Consider the following 21,172-nt stretch of genomic DNA (forward strand, 5'->3'; position numbering starts at 1 on the left):
TATTATTTTCTACACATCCTGTTCAAATCATATTTAAGTGACTTTGGTTAGATTCACAATGAATTTTAGATCATTTTAGATGGTTAGGACAGGATGCATGAAAAATGCTAATATCGGTCCCTTGGATGGGATTTCTGATACAAATACTAAAACGTTAGCATATGGAAACAATGCCAGGGAAACTTAACCAAAGCACGGATTGCTGTCATCCATAGACCTGCTTACAGGGTAAGGAAACCAATGCATCATTTTGTCATTTGGGTGAACTATCCCTGTAACTCTGGTAAGCACTCGGATATCGCTCATGTATTTTTTTGTGGTTTTACCAAGAATGTTGAAGTTGAACATGGAGTAATGTTAATACTCACTGAGGTTTTGTCCTCAATGGCACCCTATTCCCTACATAGTGTCCTGCTTTTGACTAGGGTCTATAGGGATCTGATCAAAAGTAGTGTACTTTTTTTTTTAAAGGGAATAAGGTACCATTTGTGATGGAACCATTGTACTTACAGGTTCTGAGGCTTTAAGGGAGATTCAAAATGGAGGTTGTTTCAGAGTATTCTGGAACGTTAATAGACCCAATTATTTGATCCTGCTTTGTGGAAAAAAAACTGCTGAAGACAACATATGCTGTTTTTGTTGGCTTTTTCTTATTTGAGTTTGTCTGAATTACTTGAAAACTAGGATAAAAAGCCTGACATCTAGGATAAAAATATGTTTGTGTTTTAAAGGGTGGTTCGAACTCTTATCTTTTGAATGTATTTTTTGTAATACAAAACTGTGACAGAGTTCTAAAATGTTGTACTGAATCAGATACTGTATGTAATTCTAATAAAATATTCTTTACATGGATACACATGTTTTGGGGGGTATTTGTCTGAGCCAGAATCTAATAATAGTTTTTTGTATTTGCGTGAGTCCGTGTGATGTAGCTGTACCTCTTGGACAGAACGCTTGTCGGTCTTACCCCCCCCCACAAACCATCTCCTTATTTATTTGTGAATGGTAGGTAGTGGGAAATACTGTGACTCCTTGTAGCAAATCAATCAGGAGGCAAAATGCTCCATATTGACAATTTCTAGAATCTAGAAGAAATTGTTCTTGGGGAGAGTTGTGAGAAATGAACTAGCCTGTTCCCAGATAGGTATGTGCTATCATGCCAAATCCTGTGGCATGATGGCACAATAGACAGGTAGTGATACCCAGGCTAAGAATCATCAGCAACCTGCAGGAAAGTATACAGACTTTACTAAACTAAAAACGAAGGGAAGGGATATGAAAATGTGGTGATGTAGCTTTGTAGTTGTGGTCTGATTACACGGTGATAAATTGTATTGAATATACATCGTTTGGGAAGTAGTTTCACCACCGCCTGTTTACTGGTAATACAATTTCACTAGTAGTGACGCTACATATAGCATACTTTACTTCACCATAGCAGGCTCTTCGATAGTGCTAATGCGCTCCCTAAAGACCATGTCCAGTTACCCAACTTCAGTTTTTCAATATTCTACCAAAGATGATAAATAAGAGTTTATCCAGATTTTTATTACTTTTCAAGGTTCCTGTATGTGTAAGTGGGCGTTACCTCTTTCGTGTGAGCTCACGGGTCCTCCATAATATCTGGCATACTCAGGCAAAAGAGAGAAATGCAGCTTTAAGCCCCCACCCTCTTCAACATACATATCAACGAATTGGCGAAGGCACTAGAATAGTCTGCAGCACCCGGCCTCACCCTACTAGAATATGAAGTCAAATGTCTACTGTTTGCTGATGATCTGGTGCTTCTGTTACCAACCAAGGAGGGCCTACCGCAGCACCTAGATCTTCTGGGCCCTGACAGTAAATCTCAGTAAGACAAAAAATAATGGTGTTCCAAAAAATGTCCAGTCGCCAGGACCACAAATACAAATTCAATCTAGACACCGTTGCCCTAGAGCACACACAAAAACTATACCATACCAACCAAGAATTCACAAAATGGGATAAACACCAAATTGAGACTGCATGCAGAATTCTGCAAAAATATCCTCTGTGTACAACGTAAAACACCAAATAATGCATGCAGAGCAGAATTAGGCTGATGCCCGCTAATGATCAACATCCAGAAAAGATCTGTTAAATTCTACAACCATCTAAGAGGCAGCGATTCCCAAACCTTCCATATCAAAGCCATCACAGAGAGATGAACCTGGAGAAGAGTCCCATAAGCAAGCTGGTCCTGAGGCTCTGTTCACAAACACAAACAGACCCCACAGAACAGCAACACAATTAGACACAACCAAATCATGAGAAAACAAAAAGATAATTACTTGACACATTGAAAATAATTTACAAAAAAACAGAGCAAACTAGAATGCTATTTTGCCCTAAACAGAGTACACAGTGGCAGAATACCTGACCACTGTGACTGACCCAATATTAAGGAAAGCTTTGACTATGTACAGACTCAGTGAGCATAGCCATACTATTGGGAAAGGCTGCCTTGGGCAGACCTGGCTCTCAAGAGTGCATACTGCCCACAAAATGAGGTGGAAACTGAGCTGCACTTCCTAACCTGCCAAATATATGACCATATTAGAGACATATTTCCTTCAGATTACACAGACCCACAAAGAATTCAAAAATAAACACAATGTTGATAAACTCCCATATCTACTGGGTGAAATTCCACAGTGTGCCATCATAGCAGCAAGATTTGTGACCTGTTGCCACAAGAAAAGGGCAACCAGTGAAGAACAAACACCATTGTAAATACAACCCATATTTATGTTTATATATTTTCCCTTTTGTACTTTACCTATTTGCACATCGTTATAACACTGTACATATACATAATATGACATTTGAAATGTCTTTATTCTTTTGGAACTTCTGTATGTGTAATGTTTACTGTAAATTTGTATTGTTTATTATCTACTTCACTTGCTTTGGCAATGTTAACATATGTTTCCCATACCAATAAAGCCCTTAAATTGAATTGATAGCTGGCTCTGGTCTACTTATTGTCCCCTCCCGCTCGCCCCATCCGCCCCGACCATAAAAAATTAGCCAGTGACATATCTCGCCTTGGGGCACCTGCTCCGCGGGGCGGGGGAAATAAGTAGACCAGAAAGAATTACGGAGTGTTTTGTCTCGCTTTCTCTACCATCTCTGGTTCTATCTAGCTACATTATGTAAATTATTATCAAATAAGGTATTTTATCAGTTGGAGGAATCAATGTTTTGTTTAATTTATTGACATAAATTATACATGTGTAACAGTCAGTACTAGCTAGGCTGATGTATTGGATGTTCTCTCGACTATTTTACGGTTACTAACGCAGAATACTCCTCGCCAATTGGAACGTCAAGCATGCATTAAAAGCATAATTGTAAAAATATGTAAGTACATTTAATTGCCTATAAAACGATTTATTGGTGAGAAGACTAGTAAGAAAAATACTCGTTCCCATACCGGGAGTCGAACCCGGGCCGCCTGGGTGAAAACCAGGAATCCTAACCGCTAGACCATATGGGAGTATGAATTTGTTTGTCATCAATGGGGTTTTGAATGAACTACGCAATGACAACAACAATGAAGTTGACGGAAAGGTGAGGGAGCTCCGTTACCAATACACACATCACTAAGGAAATCATGTCTGAGAAATAGTTTGCATAAAAACGGAGGAAAAAAACGGACAGTCTAACAGGAAGTGCAAGAGAGAGAGGGAGAGAGAGAGAGAGAGAGAGTGAGAATGTGTGCGTGTGTGAGAGAGAGACAGACACAGAGAGAGTTATAACTGTTGTCTCTCCTCCTCTATCCTTATATTCAATAAGCCTGTCCTCCCTCTGTTCTATCTGTCCCTCCGTTCTGAGTCGTCATGTTGTCCATAGTGGTGGAACACATCTTTCTCTTGGTCATCGTCACTCTCATTAGCGTCCTACAGAATGGTAAGATAATTAATACACTTCATATCAATTATTTAGGTTATTATTATTATTATGATTTTTTTTATTTTTTATGTTTGACTAAATGTTTTATTTGATTTAAACTAGGATGTTCCATTTACATGAATAATATATGTATAGAAAGGAGGCCAAAAAGACAACTGTGGCGAAGTTACTTTTTTCTGGGTCTTTTCCCCAGACACACATTAAACCTAATCCTGGTATAAAAACCACTTTCAATGCCGATTTTTTTAGTCCAGGACTAGGCTTAATCTGCGTTTGGGAAACCGGCCCTATCTCAGGTAAGAGACTATAAATGTAATATATTTTTTGTTTGAACCAGGAAATCCCATTGAGATAAATAATGTCTTTATAAATGGTGACCTGTGGAGGATTTACTCACATTGTAAAGTAGACATTACAGACATTAGTAGTGGTGTTCTTTTTTTTTCATACTGTAAAATGTATTTATCATTTAACCTCTCGGTTGATGCTTTGAATTGAATACTATGCCTTACTTTTAAATGACTGTATATCACTTGATAACCAAGTCATTTCTGAACTGTTTTTGTTTTATCTGTCGTGTTATTTCCAGCTTTCTTTGCAACAAAGGTAGAGAGGGAGGGTAAAGAGCACAACAACAAAACTGCTTTTGAGAGAGTGTCCTGCGCCAAGTAAGTAACTTTCACACACACACGCACACCCACACACACACACACCATTTTTCCCAGACACACATTAAACCTAATCCTGGAATAAAAATATTGCTTTTAAATGCTAGTAAAACTAAGTGCATGCTCTTCAACCGTTTGCTGCCTGCCCCACTAGCATCACTGCTCTGGACGGTTCTGACCGAGAATGTGTGGACAACTACAAATACCTAGGTGTCTGGTTAGACTGTAAACTCTCCTTCCAGACTCACATTAAGCATCTCCAATCCAAAATTAAATCTAGAATCGACTTCCTATTTCGCAACAAAGCCTAGTTCCCTCATGCCGCCAAACATACCCTCGTAAAACTGACTATCCTACTGATCCTTGACTTCGGCGATGTCATTTACAAAATAGCCCCCAACACTCTACTCAGCAAACTGGATGTATTCTATCACAGTGCCATCCGTTTTTTCACCAAAGCCTCATATACTACCCACCACTGCGACCTGCATGCTCTCGTTGGCTGGCCCCCACTACATATTCGTCGCCAAACCCACCGGCTCCAGGTCATCTATAAGTCTTTGCTAGGTAAAGCCTCGCCTTATCTCAGCTCACTGGTCACCATAGCAACACCCACCCGTAGCACGCGCTCCAGCAGGTATATTTCACTGGTCACCCCTAAAGCCAACACTCCCTTTGGCCGCCTCTCCTTGCAAAAATCTCTGAAGCTGGAGTCTTATATCTCCCTCTCTAACTTTAAGCATCAGCTGTCTGAGCAGCTTACCGATATCACTGTACCTGCACACAGCCAATCTGTAAATAGCCCAGCCAACTACCTCATCCCCATATTGTTACTTATCCTCTTGCTCTTTTGCACCCCAGTATCTCTACTTGCACATTATCATCTATCACTCCAGTATTAATGCTAAATTGTAATTATTTTTGCCTCTGGTGCCTATTTAATATTTACCTCCCTACTCTTCTACATTTGCACACACTGTACATATATTTGTATTTTCTTGCGTGTTATTTGACTGTATGTTTGTTTATGTGTAACTCTGTGTTGTTGTTTTTGTCGCACTGCTTTGCTTTATCTTGGCCAGGTCGCAGTTGTAAATGAGAACTTGTTCTCAACTGGCCTACCTGGTTAAATAAAGATTAAATAAAATAAATAAATATAAAATACACACACACACACACACACTATGTACAATTACATTCTTTCCCTGTGTATTCAGAATGTGAACTAAGCCCATAATGTCACGTCCTGACCTTAGTTCCTTTTTTATGTCTCTATTTTAGTTTGGTCAGGGCGTGAGTTGGGGTGGGTATTCTATGTGTTGTCCTATATTTGTGTATTTCTGTGTTTGGCCTGGTATGGTACCCAATCAGAGGCAGCTGTTTATCGTTGTCTCTGATTGAGAACCATACTTAGGCAGCCTGTTTTCCCACTATGATTTGTGGGTAGTTGTTTTCTGTCTTTGTAAGTAGTTTACCAGACGGAACTGTTTCGGTTGTTCTTTTTGTTACTTTGTATTTTTAGGGTTCAGTGCTACTGATTAAAATGACGAACACTCACCACGCTGCATATTGGTCTGATCCTTCCTACTCCTCCTCAGAAGAGGAGGAAAACCGTTACACATAACCCAAACAAGGACGTACCATTTTAACTGTGTTTAACTGTTGATCCAGCTGGTTATCATTTCTTTACTGCTTATTTCATTTACATAAATGCTACTATCCCCGTGTATCAAGCCATAACCTAATAATAGCCATGCTGTAACCCACACAAGACTGCGTGTGTTTCTTTACACATTAGTTGTGTTGCCAATGGGAGAAGGGTTTTGCATATCCCATGTCTCCTCTCTCTCTTCCATCTGGTCACCTTTTACATGTGATTTCCATCTCTCTTAACATTACTAACCATCACATGGAGTTTCCTCAAAGTCCAACCAGACCAGGTTATAGCACCCTATTCTCTATTTATAGTGCGTAACTGTTGACCAGGGCCCATACAGTAGTGTAATATATAGGGAATAGGGTGTAGACTCTGCTTACTGTGTGGATCTGCCCTGGGTCTTTAGGGGAGGTTAGACTCTGCTTACTGTGTGGAACTGCCCTGGGGTCTTTAGGAGAGGTTAGACTCTGCTTACTGTGTGGAACTGCCCTGGGTCTTTAGGAGAGGTTAGACTCTGCTTACTGTGTGGAACTGCCCTGGGTCTTTAGGGGAGGTTAGACTCTGCTTACTGTGTGGAACTGCCCTGGGTCTTTAGGGGAGGTTAGACTCTGCTTACTGTGTGGAACTGCCCTGGGTCTTTAGGGGAGGTTAGACTCTGCTTACTGTGTGGAACTGCCCTGGGTCTTTAGGGGAGGTTAGACTCTGCTTACTGTGTGGAACTGCCCTGGGTCTTTAGGGGAGGTTAGACTCTGCTTACTGTGTGGAACTGCCCTGGGGTTTTTAGGGGAGGTTAGACTCTGCTTACTGTGTGGAACTGCCCTGGGTCTTTAGGGGAGGTTAGACTCTGCTTACTGTGTGGAACTGCCCTGGGGTTTTTAGGGGAGGTTAGACTCTGCTTACTGTGTGGAACTGCCCTGGGTCTTTAGGGGAGGTTAGACTCTGCTTACTGTGTGGAACTGCCCTGGGGTCTTTAGGGGAGGTTAGACTCTGCTTACTGTGTGGAACTGCCCTGGGTCTTTAGGGGAGGTTAGACTCCTTACTGTGTAGAACTGCCCTGGGGTCTTTAGGGGAGGTTAGACTCTGCTTACTGTGTGGAACTGCCCTGGGGTCTTTAGGGGAGGTTAGACTGCTTACTGTGTGGATCTGCCCTGGGTCTTTAGGGGAGGTTAGACTCTGCTTACTGTGTGGATCTGCCCTGGGGTCTTTAGGGGAGGTTAGACTCTGCTTACTGTGTGGAACTGCCCTGGGTCTTTAGGGGAGGTTAGACTCTGCTTACTGTGTGGAACTGCCCTGGGTCTTTAGGGGAGGTTAGACTCTGCTTACTGTGTGGAACTGCCCTGGGTCTTTAGGGGAGGTTAGACTCTGCTTACTGTGTGGATCTGCCCTGGGGTCTTTAGGGGAGGTTAGACTCTGCTTACTGTGTGGATCAGCCCTGGGGTCTTTAGGGGAGGTTAGACTCTGCTTACTGTGTGGATCTGCCCTGGGGTCTTTAGGGGAGGTTAGACTCTGCTTACTGTGTGGATCTGCCCTGGGTCTTTAGGGGAGGTTAGACTGCTTACTGTGTGGAACTGCCCTGGGTCTTTAGGGGAGGTTAGACTCTGCTTACTGTGTGGATCTGCCCTGGGGTCTTTAGGGGAGGTTAGACTGCTTACTGTGTGGAACTGCCCTGGGTCTTTAGGGGAGGTTAGACTCTAATGGGTTCCTGTACAGATGTTAAACCTAATCCTGGACTAAAAGGCACACTCAATGGAAACAGCCCCATTGTACGTGTTTTGTACTCCAGGACTTGGCTTAATCTCAGACCAGGAAATCGGCCCACAGGGTGCATCTCAATAGTATGAAGTGGCTTCCTCTCCTTGTCTCCTTTCCTTCAAATATTCTGGTCAAAAAAAGGAATAACATAGATAAAGACATGAAGGAACAGAGGATCAGGACTGTTGTTTCATTGGAGGCCATCGTTGTTGCGATGATGTACTTCCTGTATTAAAAAAGGAAGCAGTGGACCCACACCCTTTCTCTGCTCCTCACCTTGTTGCATTGTCCAGAAATAACCTGCCTGTAAGCATTTCATTGGACGATGTCTATCATGCATATCTCGTACATATGACTAATACAACTTCTCTGTAGAGAGGACTAAGTTAAGGTGGTTAGGCTGACATCACGTGTGTGAAGAAACACACACACACACACACACACAAAGTGAAACATTTCGCAATAAAGAACAAAGTTCAGGAAGTTGCTGTGTAGCTGCGCTGTCACACAGGAACTATATTTTTGTATTTTCAGGAAGAGGTGGTGTTTTTATTGCAACACCCCTCCCTCCAATCACTCCTCCTTCCTAGTGAGAGAGCAGGGCTGAGGATGTTGTCAACCCATTTCATCATTGTTACTTTGCTGACTGCATACTACAGAGTATTTTACTGAAGACAGAATATTTGCGATGGCTCTCGTGACTCAGGGCTCTATTCATTATTGAAGCGTTACAGCTTCCGCTATAGAACTTCAATAGCCATTTCCGATTGAGCCGACATATGTAGCTTTTACCGTGAGCGCAGTCTCCGCTAAAGCAAGAACATTGCCTTTACATGTCAATCGCGCTGTAAATGTGGAGTTTCCACTGTATGGATTAGAAGCCTAACACTTCATACGAGTCGAGTCTCAGTGTGTGTTTGTATTCACTGTAATTTCAGCATCAAACTGTCTAAACCCAAGGGCTCTATTTCAATCAGATCTGCTTTAGCCAACATCCACATAGCGGTGGAATTTAGGTAGAGCTGTCGAAGCCACAAGTGGCTTCCGTGTGGACTCGGTTGGGTAGATCGGGGTATTTGCAACACCAGCATTTACACGCATCGCACACACACCGCACGGGCACGCACACACACCGCACGGGCACGCACACACATTTGGGGGTGGGGTTGCCTGGGGGACGTGAGGGGTGTAATCATGTATTTATTTGTTAATAACATGTCAGAATGTTGGGTTGACTCCTGTCTTAAATATAACTATTATCTGGTTAAGAGCCTCTGCTAAAGGACTAAAATGTAAATTATACCTAAAGCGGGCATTGCCATTGGCTGAGTCTCATCAACATAAATCCCGTTGTAAACTGTAATCTACACCTCCATTAAGATGCTAGAAATCATTATTTAATTGAATGATTTTTCAGTTGGAGCGTAATTATTTCTGAATGGCCTACACTTTCTCGCTCTGAACTTCTAACACCAGTAGGGCAAGTGTGGATTATTACTTTTTGACCTTTAAATAACTTGGCAACTCAGTTAAGAACAAATTCTTATTTACAATGATGACCTACCCCGGCCAACGCTCGGCAAATTGTGCGCCGCTCTATGGGACTCCCAATCATGGCCGGATAGTGATAGAGCCTGGATTTGAACCAGGGACTGTAGTGACACCTCCGACATCGCCAAAACACACTGCTATGCATGTGTCTCCTAGCGCCGGTTAACCCTTGATCTGATTGAATCTAGGCCTAACTGGGGTTTTCATCATGTGTTTCTCTTGTCTGTCTCCACAGTCGTAACTGTATGGATTCCTACCCGACCTTCCTAGCAGTGATGTGGTGTGCTGGGCTCTGCCTTAACCAAGGTAAATCATCCAACAGATACTGTAACATTCCCCAGTCTCTCTTTTCATCTAGCTAACACTGTCTGTGATCTTGGTGTGTTCAGCTCCTGCTGCCTTCGCAGGGATCATCTACCTGGTGGCCAGGCAGAAGTACTTTGTCGGGTACATGGGTCAGACATCTCAGAGGTGAGAGTGTGTGTGTGTAAAGTATGTATTTGTAACTGATTGACTGCTGTTTTGTATGTGTGTGTGACTAATTAACTGTGTTTCTGTCTGACAGCACTCCAGGGTTCCTGTTTGGGAAACGCGTCCTGGCCTTCCTCATCCTGATGTGCATTGTGGGTATCTTCAACTTCCTGCTGGTGCGTTACCTCGGCAACGACTATAAAGACACCATGGAAACGATCACCAACGCAGCCTCTGCTCTACTCCTCATTCCCTGAACTACGGCAGTGACTATAAAGTCTGTTTTGTGTCTGTGTTGAGGTACTACTGAAAGTGACTATAAAGTCTGTTTTGTGTCTATGTTGAGGTACTACTGAAAGTGACTATAAAGTCTGTTTTGTGTCTGTGTTGAGGTACTACTGAAAGTGACTATAAAGTCTGTTTTGTGTCTGTGTTGAGGTACTACGGAAAGTGACTATAAAGTCTGTTTTGTGTCTGTGTTGAGGTACTACTGAAAGTGCCTATAAAGTCTGTTTTGTGTCTGTGTTGAGGTACAACTGAAAGTGACTATAAAGTCTGTTTTGTGTCTAGGTTGAGGTACTACTGAAAGTGACTAAAGTCTGTTTTGTGTCTGTGTGTATTTGCACAGTGCAAGGGGAGCAAGTATGGTGATGTGATGGGTGATTCAATGTGGTGCAATTATCCACTTCTGTGCTCAATCATTTCATGTTTTATATTCTTTATTGTCTGGGAAATAAAAACACAACAGCTACATAGTATTGAATTCTATTGAAGATGTATAAAATAAGTTGATATGCCACAGCTATCCCTCTAAATGACATTTAACAGTTTCTAAAGTCAGTCCAAGGTGACCCTTCATCTGAAGAGCATGCAACATCTACATTCAAATGTCCTAGAAATCATGTCGCCCCATGTTCTAGAAATCATGTCGCTATGTTCTAGAAATCATGTCGCTATGTTCTAGAAATCATGTCGCTATGTTCTAGAAATCATGTTGCTATCTTCTAGAAATCATGTTGCTATGTTCTAGAAATCATGTCGCCTGATGTTCTAGAAATGTCGCCATACACAATTTTAAAATGTTTTCTAACAACGTAAATAGCCTTCAGAAAGTATTCATACCTCTCAACTCAACACATTTTGTGTTACAGCCTGAATTCAAAATGGATTAATTTGATTTTTTTTCCCTCTCACCCAGCTACACACAATACCCCATAATGATGAAGTGAAAACCTGTTTTTACAAATGTTTTCCAAATGTATTGAAAAGTAAATACAGAAATACTCCCGAGTCAATACTTTGTAGAAGCAACTTTGGCAGCGATTACAGCTGTCTTTCTGGGTACGTCTAAGAGTTTTCTACATTATTATTTTGAAAATTCACTGCTCAACTGAGGGACATTACAGAGAATTGTGTGTTGGGTACAGAGATGAGGTAGTCATTCAAAAGTCATGTTAAACACTATCATTGTACACAGTGAGTCCATGTAAACTTATTATGTGAATTGTTTACTTCTGAACTTTAGACTTGCCATAAGAGGTTGAATACTTCATTAAAAAAAAAAAAAAAAATCGGATTTTTTTTTTATTATCTAAAAACATCCTTCCACTTTGTCATTATGGGGTAGTGTGTGTAGGTCAGTAACAAAAACTCAATTGAATCCATTTTAAATTCAGGCTGTAACACAACAAAATGTAGAAAAAGTCAAAAGGATTGAAATGCTTCCTGAAGGCCCTGTATATATGAACTTGATAAAACAACTTATTGTAAAGTATTTTGGGCTATTCTTTCAATAGTTTCTTGCCGACTGGCTTACTCCATCTTCCCAGTGACATAACAATGCAGCCGAGGGTTAAATTCTCAACCCAAAGCAGCAGCACTGACCATCCATGTCTTACACTAAACGAGATGATCCAGTCTACTGATAAACAGCTCCCCCCAGTGGTGGAATCCTGCATAGCAGGCAGCAGGTATCCCAGCTTCTCACTTCAACTGAAAGATGTCGCTGTCCACTGAAACATTGGCCTTGGAAGAGGCGAAGCGAGAGGATTTTACCGCCATAAATATGTCCGTGTGAGATAAGACCCTTTTTGTATGGAGGTCTATCAGAGTGTAGAATTACATGGGGCTAATTTGATTTGAAGTTTGTACATTTTAGACTGTTTCAAATGGATGAAGGTGGCATTCGGACAGCTTTGCAAAAAATGACTTGGTTGTGCCTGTTGCCCTCTCATTTGGCTAGTATGGTCCCACCTGACCTCAGTTGCATTCAAGCATTGAGGACATGCATTTCCATTGTTAGTGGTCACTCGGCTACCTTGTCAATATAATAGATCATATTTGGCCTATGTCCAGTCTTCTTGCCCATCAAATAGTAATTATGGATTCTTGCTAAGGTCTCATCTTCCATGGTAGGAGATCTACAGGGAAGAAATCACAAAGTAAATAAACATGTGTTGGTTTTACTTCTTCCTAGATTGAGCACCCTACCTATGGCCCAATCATCTCCTTCCTCCCTCCCAGAGTGGACACCCTAGCTATGGCCCAATCACCTCCTTCCTCCCAGAGTGGACACCCTAGCTATGGCCCAATCACCTCCTTCCTCCCAGAGTGGATCCATTCCCCTCACTGATTTGAAAGAAAATGACCGGTATAAGAAATATTGTGGAGGAGTGGGAGTGTCCACCATATCTCAATGCTTTTAGATTGGTGGGAAGTTGTGAACAAGTGCACACTTCAGGAGGACAGAGATATAATTGTGACGCATCGTTTGATGGCCACAAGTAAGATTCAGAGAAACACAGATTATTCAGCAGTAAACTGTCCGCAGTAGAGAATATACATCAATAAGCTAAGAGGAAAGTTCCAGATACATTAATAAATAAATAGTCCTTATTCATTTATTGTATTTGACCTTGAAATGGCGTTTGCTGAAGCCGAGCCAGTGTGGGAAGTCGAAGAGGGCATCCGAGTAATATTTCAGGGTGAAGCAGGTATCCTTCCACACGGGCGTGACCTTCTCTCTGTTGCCTAGGAGACAGAAACTCTCCCCTGCCCAGCCACGCAACGCATCACACAGGTCAATCTGAAAACCAAAAAAGCAGAGGGAAAAATGTATTTCAACTTTACATAAAAAAATTATAATAAATATGAATATGACATTTTCAATGTCAACATCTTGAAAGGTGGCTGCGTAAAGAAAATAAGCTTGTTATCTAAGAATTATTCTTTAAATGTAATTTTTATAACAAAACAAATGACAAACTCACGTCGACCCTGTAGCTCTCCCCAGCCACAGAGGAGATAGTCCTGTCCAGGCCTCTCTCAATCTCCCACTTGATCAGAGGGTTACGACCATCAATGGACACCACATACTGCTGGAGCACTGGGGAGGGAGAAAGGAGAGAGAGAGAGAGAGAGAGAGAGAGAGTCAGAGAGAAAGAGCATCAGAAAGAGTCAGTCAGTCCTGTGAAGGCCACTGTGTTAAGTTAGGCTGTGAGTCACACTTAAAAAGGTCACTCTGCACCGCCTGCAACTGGTCAAAAAACACAGTTACGTCCCAAGTAGCACCATATTCCCTTTGTAGTACAATATATTGACCATAGCCCTGGCCAACAGTAGTGTACTATATAGGGAATACGGTACAATTTGGGAAGCAGGGAGTGACTCATTATAACCTCCATATGGAAGGGCCAGCCCAGGTTAAAAATACATAAATAACGTTGTTGTTTCACTCCATGGTTAAGAACTATGTACTGCTGATATCCACCAACACACATACTGTATCAGGCTAACATTTACTCTTGTACATATGCAATCTGGTATTTGATGCAGTAAAGAGTAACGTTATGAAAAGTCATTTAGGAAAACCATGGACGACAGCGCAGAGCACGCCGTGTCTGCTGCAGCCTACAGGTCCATTGTAGATAGAACAGTGAAAAGTTGTACCTCTTATGTTTTTGGGAGCTTTCTTATCTGTCGATGAAGGTTTACTTTCACATGCAGACACCAGTATATATATCTTTTTTGAGGTTAGGTTCTTCCTGAAGCGAGTGTAATCTCCCAAATTGCGCACTGTGATTTTCCTGAAAGAAAATAAATTGTTGGATACATTTTCGATTGCTAGTTAAGAAGTTGATGCTCAGCTGAATTAATTATATTTTCAAGGCTGACTAATGTATCAAACTTTTAAAATGAACATATTCCTTACTTTCCCTGCGAGTGTTGGAAGACTACTTTTCCTCCTCTGGATAACTCGAAGTCATCGATGAACACGCAGCAGTTTTCAGGATCGCTTTTCACGAATCGGTAGCCAGCCTCTACGGTGAAACCGGGCGGAGGGTTCCGCAAGAATTCCTCAACTTCTATAACTTCCATCGTACAACGGGGGACGTCTGTGATCGTCATGTCTTTGGAGTTATGTGGAGTTTTCTGTCTCGAGCAATGTCTGTTTTTCTGCTGCGATTCCAGATCACGTGATGAGGAAATAAAGGTATTGTAACCCCAGATGGGCGTGATGGGCGTTCCGGATCTTTTCAGTGAGCATTTCAAAACAAATACAATCTGAACAGCATAATAGAATATTGCACCATATCAAAGAAAAATAAGTAACAACGTGCAAAACTGCAGCATCCCAGTTAAAACATTCAACTGGTCCCTCTTTTCTCTCTTCTTTATTGCCGTGTTATAACCAGCAACACACAGAAATGCGGACCATATTTAGCTTTTATGAGAGATTTGCATTCAGAAATGCAAGCTGCCTCACTTTCGGCTGATGCGGTTTCTTCTCTCAGTATTTATTTGTCCCGTTTTCGAGAAGACCCTCTCAGAGCCGTTTGGGAGCCAAAAGAGATGGCTCTTTTTGGTGAGCTGAGCCGAACGAACCGGCTCACTGAAAAGAGCCAGAACGCCCATCACTGGTTCATCTCTGTCATGAGAGAGTCTCCCTGTCATGACTTTAGTAAGCCGTGGGGAGACAGAGGCCTTGTTCTTCCACCAGCTCAGAGGATCTGCAGCGGATCCTCCAAATAGGATCGGACCTCCATTATGGCGTCTGCTGAGGGTTTCCTTCCTGCTGCATCCCCAGTTGCTCTCTTGTCAAACAGCATCCAAACAGCAGATGTTTGTGGCACTACTGCTGGTGCTTTTGCTCTGTCTGATCCCTCTTCTTCCTGTTGCCTCAGCCAGCTGACTGCTGGGGCTGTCCCTCCCTGCTGCTGAGGTTATTCTTTGAAGAGCCTCATCAATCGCTCTGGCATCACTGAAGGATAACTTCTTAAACCTGGGGTCAAGTGCAGTGGTTTCTGATAGCACGTGATTATATTCCATTCTGTGGAACTTTCTGTCCGTTGATGAACATAAGGTGTCCATCAACTCTGTCACGTGTCCTGTGGTTACATTTGCTTCTCTCTGGTGGCTTGCTGTGATTGGCTTACACAGGAGTATCATTTTTGAGGCTGTCACATAGCTGAAAAGAGAGAACAGTAACTTATTAGTTCAGGTTCATGTTTTGTCTTCTGATACTACATTCTCATCTACTGCTCATATACATATATAATACTGGAGTAAATAATGATGTAACAATAACTGCTTACTGTACCTCTCTCCACTGATCTCCACGGTGACCTGCTCAAAGGGTTCCAGGACTCCTCCTCCACCACCTCCCATTCCTCTCGGGTCAGAGCATCAACAGCTGCATTGACAACGACCAGGGTAGAGATGATAGCATCATTTGACTCGAGAAACCGCTTCAACATATAAAATGTTGAATTCTACCTTGTAGTGCAGTCTTGTTTAGGCCTCAGCTCAGGCATCCCCATCTGGCGTTGTGTAGACTTTAGTTTATCTGCACCTACTGTGCTCCTGTGGAAGTATTCCACAGCTGCTTTCACTTTGTCCACAGTGGGCTTCATCACCGTTTTATTTCTCTATTTGGTTAGGTCAGGGTGTGATGTGGGGTGGGCCTCTATCCGCGATGTCAGCTCTGGTGCGAGACATAGACCCCGCTCCACCTCTGGCTCACCCCACTTTGGTGGCGCCCCTGGTGTGGGGACCCTCGCCGCCGACCCCGGACTGGGGACCCTTTCTACCCCACATCACACCCTGACCTAACCAAATAGAGAAATAACATGTCAGGGCGTGACACACCTTCAGAGCATCTCTTACAATCAGGTTGATTGTGTGGGCAGGACATGAATGATGGGTCCATTTTAAAATGTTCATGACTTTGGTTATGTTAGCTGCATTGTCGCTAACACAACAGACCACTTTTCCATCTACTTGCCATTCTCTGGCCACTCAACAGCTCCTCTGCCAAGTTCTCTGAACTTTAAGCAGTCCAGAAGACAGCTAGACATTGAAACATCTTCAATGAAGTGACATGTAACCAACATGTAAGAAGTGGTTACCCTTGATGTCCAGCAGTCAGTGCTAAGGCAAACTGCTTTTTGGACTCTTTCTCGCTGGTCCATAGAAGACTGCGTTGCTGTGGGTTGCGGAGTAGGTCTACTTGACTGAGTGGATACATCGCCACGTGTGGAGGTGCTGGTTCCACCACTATCACCAATACATCTCCACCACTATCACTAGCAGGCCTACTTGACTGAGTGGATACATCTCCACCACTATCACTAGCAGGCCTACTTGACTGAGTGGATACATCTCCACCACTACCACTAGCAGGCCTACTTGACTGAGTGGATACATCTCCACCACTATCACTAGCAGGCCTACTTGACTGAGTGGATACATCTCCACCACTACCACTAGCAGGTCTACTTGACTGAGTGGATACATCTCCACGTGTGGAGGTGCTGGCTCCACCACTACCACTAGCAGGCCTACTTGACTGAGTGGATACATCTCCACCACTATCACTAGCAGGTCTACTTGACTGAGTGGATACATCTCTCCGTATGGAGGTGCTGGCTCCACCACTACCACTAGCAGGCCTACTTGACTGAGTGGATACATCTCCACGTGTGGAGGTGCTGGCTCCACCACTACCAGGCCTACTTGACTGAGTGGATACATCTCCACCACTACCACTAGCAGGCCTACTTGACTGAGTGGATACATCTCCACGTGTGGAGGTGCTGGCTCCACCACTACCACTAGCAGGCCCGCTAGTTTCTCGAAGCTCCACTACAGCTAGCTTCACAGTTGGCTGCACAGTTCGCATATACCGGTGTAGGTTGTGCGTAGAACCGGCTTTATATGATAATTTGTTTTGGAAAAATTCTACCTGTGCTCTAACATTGTCTACATTATTAAAATGCATCCAAATGTTACTGTGATTCCAACTCATTTTCCAGCTGTTGTTTTCACAGCTGTCCTTCTTCTCTCTCCTCGACTGGAGAGAGAGGAAGCATGAACGACCCAAACACCCGGCTCAAACAGAGGGATGCTATGTTAGCTAGCTGGCTATAACAGAGGGATGCTATGTTAGCTAGCTGGCTATAACAGAGGGATGCTATGTTAGCTAGCTGGCTATAACAGAGGGATGCTATGTTAGCTAGCTGGCTATAACAGAGGGATACTATGTTAGCTAGCTGGCTATAACAGAGGGATTATATGTTAGCTAGCTGGCTATAACAGAGGATTGCTATGTTAGCTAGCTGGCTTTAACAGAGGGATGCTATTTTAGCTAGCTGGCTATCCAACACAGGAACTCTTCCGAGTCAAGGTAAGCTTTTGGTTTTATTCATTTATTGCCACGGGGCCCGCTGGTGTAACTGCTAAACTGCTTGCTGACTACACTGTACTGCATGATTGTAGTGCGTTTACCAACCCGTTAGTTCTAGTAGCGATGTTGACTATGTTGTTAGCTAGCTAATAATGGCGATAACGATCTAGGCTGTGTGTAGAGGTTAGTGGTTATGATATGAAGGTTTAGCTATGGAAAGTATTTTTTCGCCCGGTTCACAGTCAGCTGTGAGGACACAGCAGTTCACCGGACACAGGACTAAATCCAAACATGACACTGTTGATTTTATGTGCATTTTTACATTTACTGTACTTTTTGCCGTATTTGTAGATAACAAAATCCTCTGGATACATTTATTCAGCAACATGATAATAATATTCCTTGAAAATGTGGGGTAGGTGCAACAGAAGACCAAAAAAAAAAATGACAAGGGTTTGAGTGAGAGGACTAACTGGTGTCTCCAAGTGGACACACACCTCTCCAAAGTGTTCACAGTTCCTAAGTCATTTCAACTATAAGGTGCTTTTTTTGAGCTCTCCTATTTTTGCTGTTGAGGAACTAGAGCAAACACACTTATAGTTATTTTGTTTACAACAGCCCTGTTGTATCCCTGCTTTTACACAACTACTGTTTACGCAATCCTAAAAGGTCCATTATAAATCCCTGGGTCAGGTGGGTCATTATCTGAATGCTTGTACTATTGCCAACATGACTAGCTAAATGTTACAAGATGATTCAATGAAGCAGATTGTAATTTTTGGTGCTCATGAAATGAAGTCATATGAGTGCTCTCAGATGCGTGGTCCACAGCACATTTTTCACAGCAATACAAACAAACAGGCTCATTCTGTTCAGGACAGCCCAACATATAACACCATGTCATCTTGAAATTGTACATCAAACATAGTGATGTTGAACTTTGACACTGTATATGAGTTTTATAGAAATGTGAAGTCCACATTTGGACTACTTGTATTATAATCCTCAACATCTCATTTTTCAAAAATACACGTCCTCTTAATTGACAGAATTCCCCTCACTCAGACAACAAAACATTTGCAAATGTTACCCGATTAGCGGGTACTCTGGTTCAGAACGGCTGTCAGTAAAACAGAGAACCTGAGCTCCGACGTCATGTTTAGCATGTTACTGTACAGCCACTGCGTTCCAATTTAGGCTCTTATCAGTGTCCAAATCTGCCATTTTCAACCAGCATACAAGGTAAGAGTGTAAAGGGCTACTGAGAGTTCAACCAAGCCAACCAGTTTATTTACCACAGGCTGAGTTGCTAAAGCACTCATTATCTTTATTAAGTCTTTTGTCTGAAAGGATCTGGGTGTGTGTGTAAAAGTCTGTGCAAATGTGTAGTGTTTGTGCGTCGGTGAGTGTGATGTGTGCGTCTGTGTGTCTCTTTCTGTGAGAGAGCAGAGTGTGTATTGTGTTGATAGAATCTGATTGGGGTCACTTGTCCAACCCACTTGTCCAGCGTAGCCTAGTGGTTAGAGCGTTGGACTAGTAACCGGAAGTTTGCAAGTTCAAATCCCTGAGCTGACAAGGTGCATATCTGTTGTTCTGCCCCTGAACAGGCAGTTAACCCACTGTTCCTAGGCCATCATTGAAAATAAGAATTTGTTCTTAACCTACTTGCCCAGTTAAATAAAGGTAAAATAAATATATATATAAGTTACAAATAGTGCTCAAGTGGGTTGAACTGATTTGACATCATAGACCCCTTCTTTCTCTCTCCACCCCTCCCAATTCTCTATTCGCTTCTCTCTCTATATTGAGCCCCCCCAGATGATAAGTAAAAAAAAACGGTAATATTGTGAAGCAATATCTCTCTGCCAAGTCCTTTTTTAATTCGTACTCAAACTGTTGTAGTACACTGAAATCGCCAGAAGAGGTCCCCATTGACCTGTCTCTGACTCCTCAACTGTTATTTGACTGCAAAGAATGAGACAAGACAGACAGAAAGACACATAAGAGGGAGAGACAGGAAAGATAGGGGTTGACTATAGTCTACACTAGACAAAGAACATTGAATAGTGAACAGGGAACAGTGAACAGAACAGTGAACAGTGAACAGGGTACAGAACAGTGAACAGAACAGGGTACAGAAAAGTGAACAGAACAGTAAACAGGGTACAGAGAGCAGTGAACAGGGTACAGAACAGTGAACAGGGTACAGTGAACAGGGTACAGAACAGTAAACAGGGTACAGTGAACAGAACAGTGAACAGGGTACAGAAAAGTGAACAGAACAGTGAACAGGGTACAGAACAGTGAACAGGGAACAGAACAGTGAACAAGGTACAGAACAGTGAACAGGGTACAGTGAACAGAACAGTGAACAGGGTACAGTGAACAGAACAGCGAACAGAACAGTGAACAGAACAGTGAACAGGGTAAAGAACAGTGAACAGGGAACAGAACAGTGAATAGTGAACAGGGTACAGAACAGTGAACAGGGAACAGAACAGTGAACAGGGAGGGTAAGAACAGAGACAGGAGAGATGAGAAGGGTGCAACTAAAGAGACTAGGAATGAGTGAATGGTAGAAGAAGAAAAAATAATCACAGATTGATGGGAACGAAAGAGGTTGGGGGTTTAACTAAATAATTTATCGAAAGAATGATAGCAGGAGAGAAATACAAAATAATGAAAAGAGAGAGGGAGAGAGATGTGTGGTTAAAGAGAGAGGTGTGGGTAATAAGAGAAAGAGAGGTGTGGGTAAAGAGAGAGGTGTGGGTAATAAGAGAAAAAGAGGTGTGGGTAAAGAGAGAAAGAGAGGTGTGTGGGTAAAGAGAGGTGTGGGTATAGAGAGAAAGAGAGGTGTGGGTAAAGAGAGGTGTGGGTATAGAGAGAAAGAGAGGTGTGGGTAAAGAGAGGTGTGGGTATAGAGAGAAAGAGAGGTGTGGGTAAAGAGAGGTGTGGGTATAGAGAGAAAGAGAGGTGTGGGTAAAGAGAGAAAGAGAGGTGTGGGTAAAGAGAGAAAGAGAGGTGTGTGGGTAAAGAGAGGTGTGGGTATAGAGAGAAAGAGAGGTGTGGGTAAAGAGAGGTGTGGGTATAGAGAGCAAGAGAGGTGTGGGTAAAGAGAGGTGTGGGTATAGAGAGAAAGAGAGGTGTGGGTAAAGAGAGAAAGAGAGGTGTGGGTAAAGAGAGGTGTGGGTATAGAGAGAAAGAGAGGTGTGGGTAAAGAGAGAAAGAGAGGTGTGGGTAAAGAGAGGTGTGGGTAAAGAGAGAAAGAGAGGTGTGGGTAAAGAGAGAAAGAGAGGTGTGGGTAAAGAGAGAAAGAGAGGTGTGGGTAAAGGGAGAAAGAGAGGTGTGGGTGAAGAGAGGAAGAGAGGTGTGGGTGAAGAGAGAAAGAGAGGTGTGGGTGAAGAGAGAAAGAGAGGTGTGGGTAAAGAGAGAAAGAGAGGTGTGGGTAAAGAG

At 42.7% G+C, this 21,172-nt stretch overlaps 2 protein-coding genes and 1 non-coding gene across 4 annotated transcripts; 1 reads left to right on the forward strand and 2 right to left on the reverse strand.

Moving 5' to 3' along the window:
- Window positions 1-3,448: 3,448 nt before the first annotated feature.
- trnae-uuc (transfer RNA glutamic acid (anticodon UUC)) lies at window positions 3,449-3,520 on the reverse strand. The gene has a single exon. It is a non-coding gene; the product is annotated as a tRNA-Glu (tRNA).
- A 228-nt stretch (window positions 3,521-3,748) lies between these two features.
- On the forward strand, window positions 3,749-11,316 carry LOC139398557 (arachidonate 5-lipoxygenase-activating protein-like). Its single transcript, XM_071144493.1, has 5 exons — window positions 3,749-3,933; window positions 4,526-4,604; window positions 9,800-9,870; window positions 9,954-10,035; window positions 10,130-11,316. Exons 1-5 carry the CDS (start codon window positions 3,864-3,866, stop codon window positions 10,290-10,292), a joined length of 465 nt encoding a protein of 154 aa, XP_071000594.1. The 5' UTR covers window positions 3,749-3,863; the 3' UTR covers window positions 10,293-11,316.
- Window positions 10,737-14,523, reverse strand: LOC139398556 (mesenteric estrogen-dependent adipogenesis protein-like). Of its 2 annotated transcripts, XR_011631482.1 has the most exons (6): window positions 14,246-14,523; window positions 13,984-14,120; window positions 13,305-13,420; window positions 12,950-13,120; window positions 11,528-12,455; window positions 10,737-10,995 (listed from the first exon to the last, which is right to left on the reverse strand). XR_011631482.1 is itself a non-coding variant. In XM_071144492.1 (5 exons), the coding sequence occupies exons 1-5, from the start codon at window positions 14,440-14,442 to the stop codon at window positions 12,435-12,437; spliced, it is 642 nt and encodes a 213-aa protein (XP_071000593.1). In that variant the 5' UTR covers window positions 14,443-14,509; the 3' UTR covers window positions 10,737-12,434. The 2 variants fall into 2 exon arrangements, 1 of the variants encoding a protein (XP_071000593.1); XM_071144492.1 differs by having other exon boundaries at window positions 10,737-12,455; window positions 14,246-14,509.
- Window positions 14,524-21,172: the final 6,649 nt, after the last annotated feature.

The sequence above is a fragment of the Oncorhynchus clarkii genome, unplaced genomic scaffold, assembly GCF_045791955.1.
Source record: "Oncorhynchus clarkii lewisi isolate Uvic-CL-2024 unplaced genomic scaffold, UVic_Ocla_1.0 unplaced_contig_8550_pilon_pilon, whole genome shotgun sequence".
Lineage (NCBI taxonomy): Eukaryota > Metazoa > Chordata > Actinopteri > Salmoniformes > Salmonidae > Oncorhynchus > Oncorhynchus clarkii.

What these genes read in the sequence shown, in the direction of transcription:
- LOC139398557 (XM_071144493.1), top strand. Translation starts at nt 3,864, where the DNA reads ATGTTGTCCATAGTGGTGGAACACATCTTTCTCTTGGTCATCGTCACT. An exon ending in TGGGCTCTGCCTTAACCAAG is followed by an intron (nt 9,871 to 9,953) that starts GTAAATCATCCA and finishes TGGTGTGTTCAG; the next exon opens with CTCCTGCTGCCTTCGCAGGG. An exon ending in ATGGGTCAGACATCTCAGAG is followed by an intron (nt 10,036 to 10,129) that starts GTGAGAGTGTGT and finishes TCTGTCTGACAG; the next exon opens with CACTCCAGGGTTCCTGTTTG.
- LOC139398556 (XM_071144492.1), bottom strand. Translation starts at nt 14,442, where the DNA reads ATGACGATCACAGACGTCCCCCGTTGTACGATGGAAGTTATAGAAGTT. An exon ending in AGCTCCCAAAAACATAAGAG is followed by an intron (nt 13,421 to 13,983) that starts GTACAACTTTTC and finishes CTCCCTCCCCAG; the next exon opens with TGCTCCAGCAGTATGTGGTG. An exon ending in TCAGCAAACGCCATTTCAAG is followed by an intron (nt 12,456 to 12,949) that starts GTCAAATACAAT and finishes TCTTCCCTGTAG; the next exon opens with ATCTCCTACCATGGAAGATG.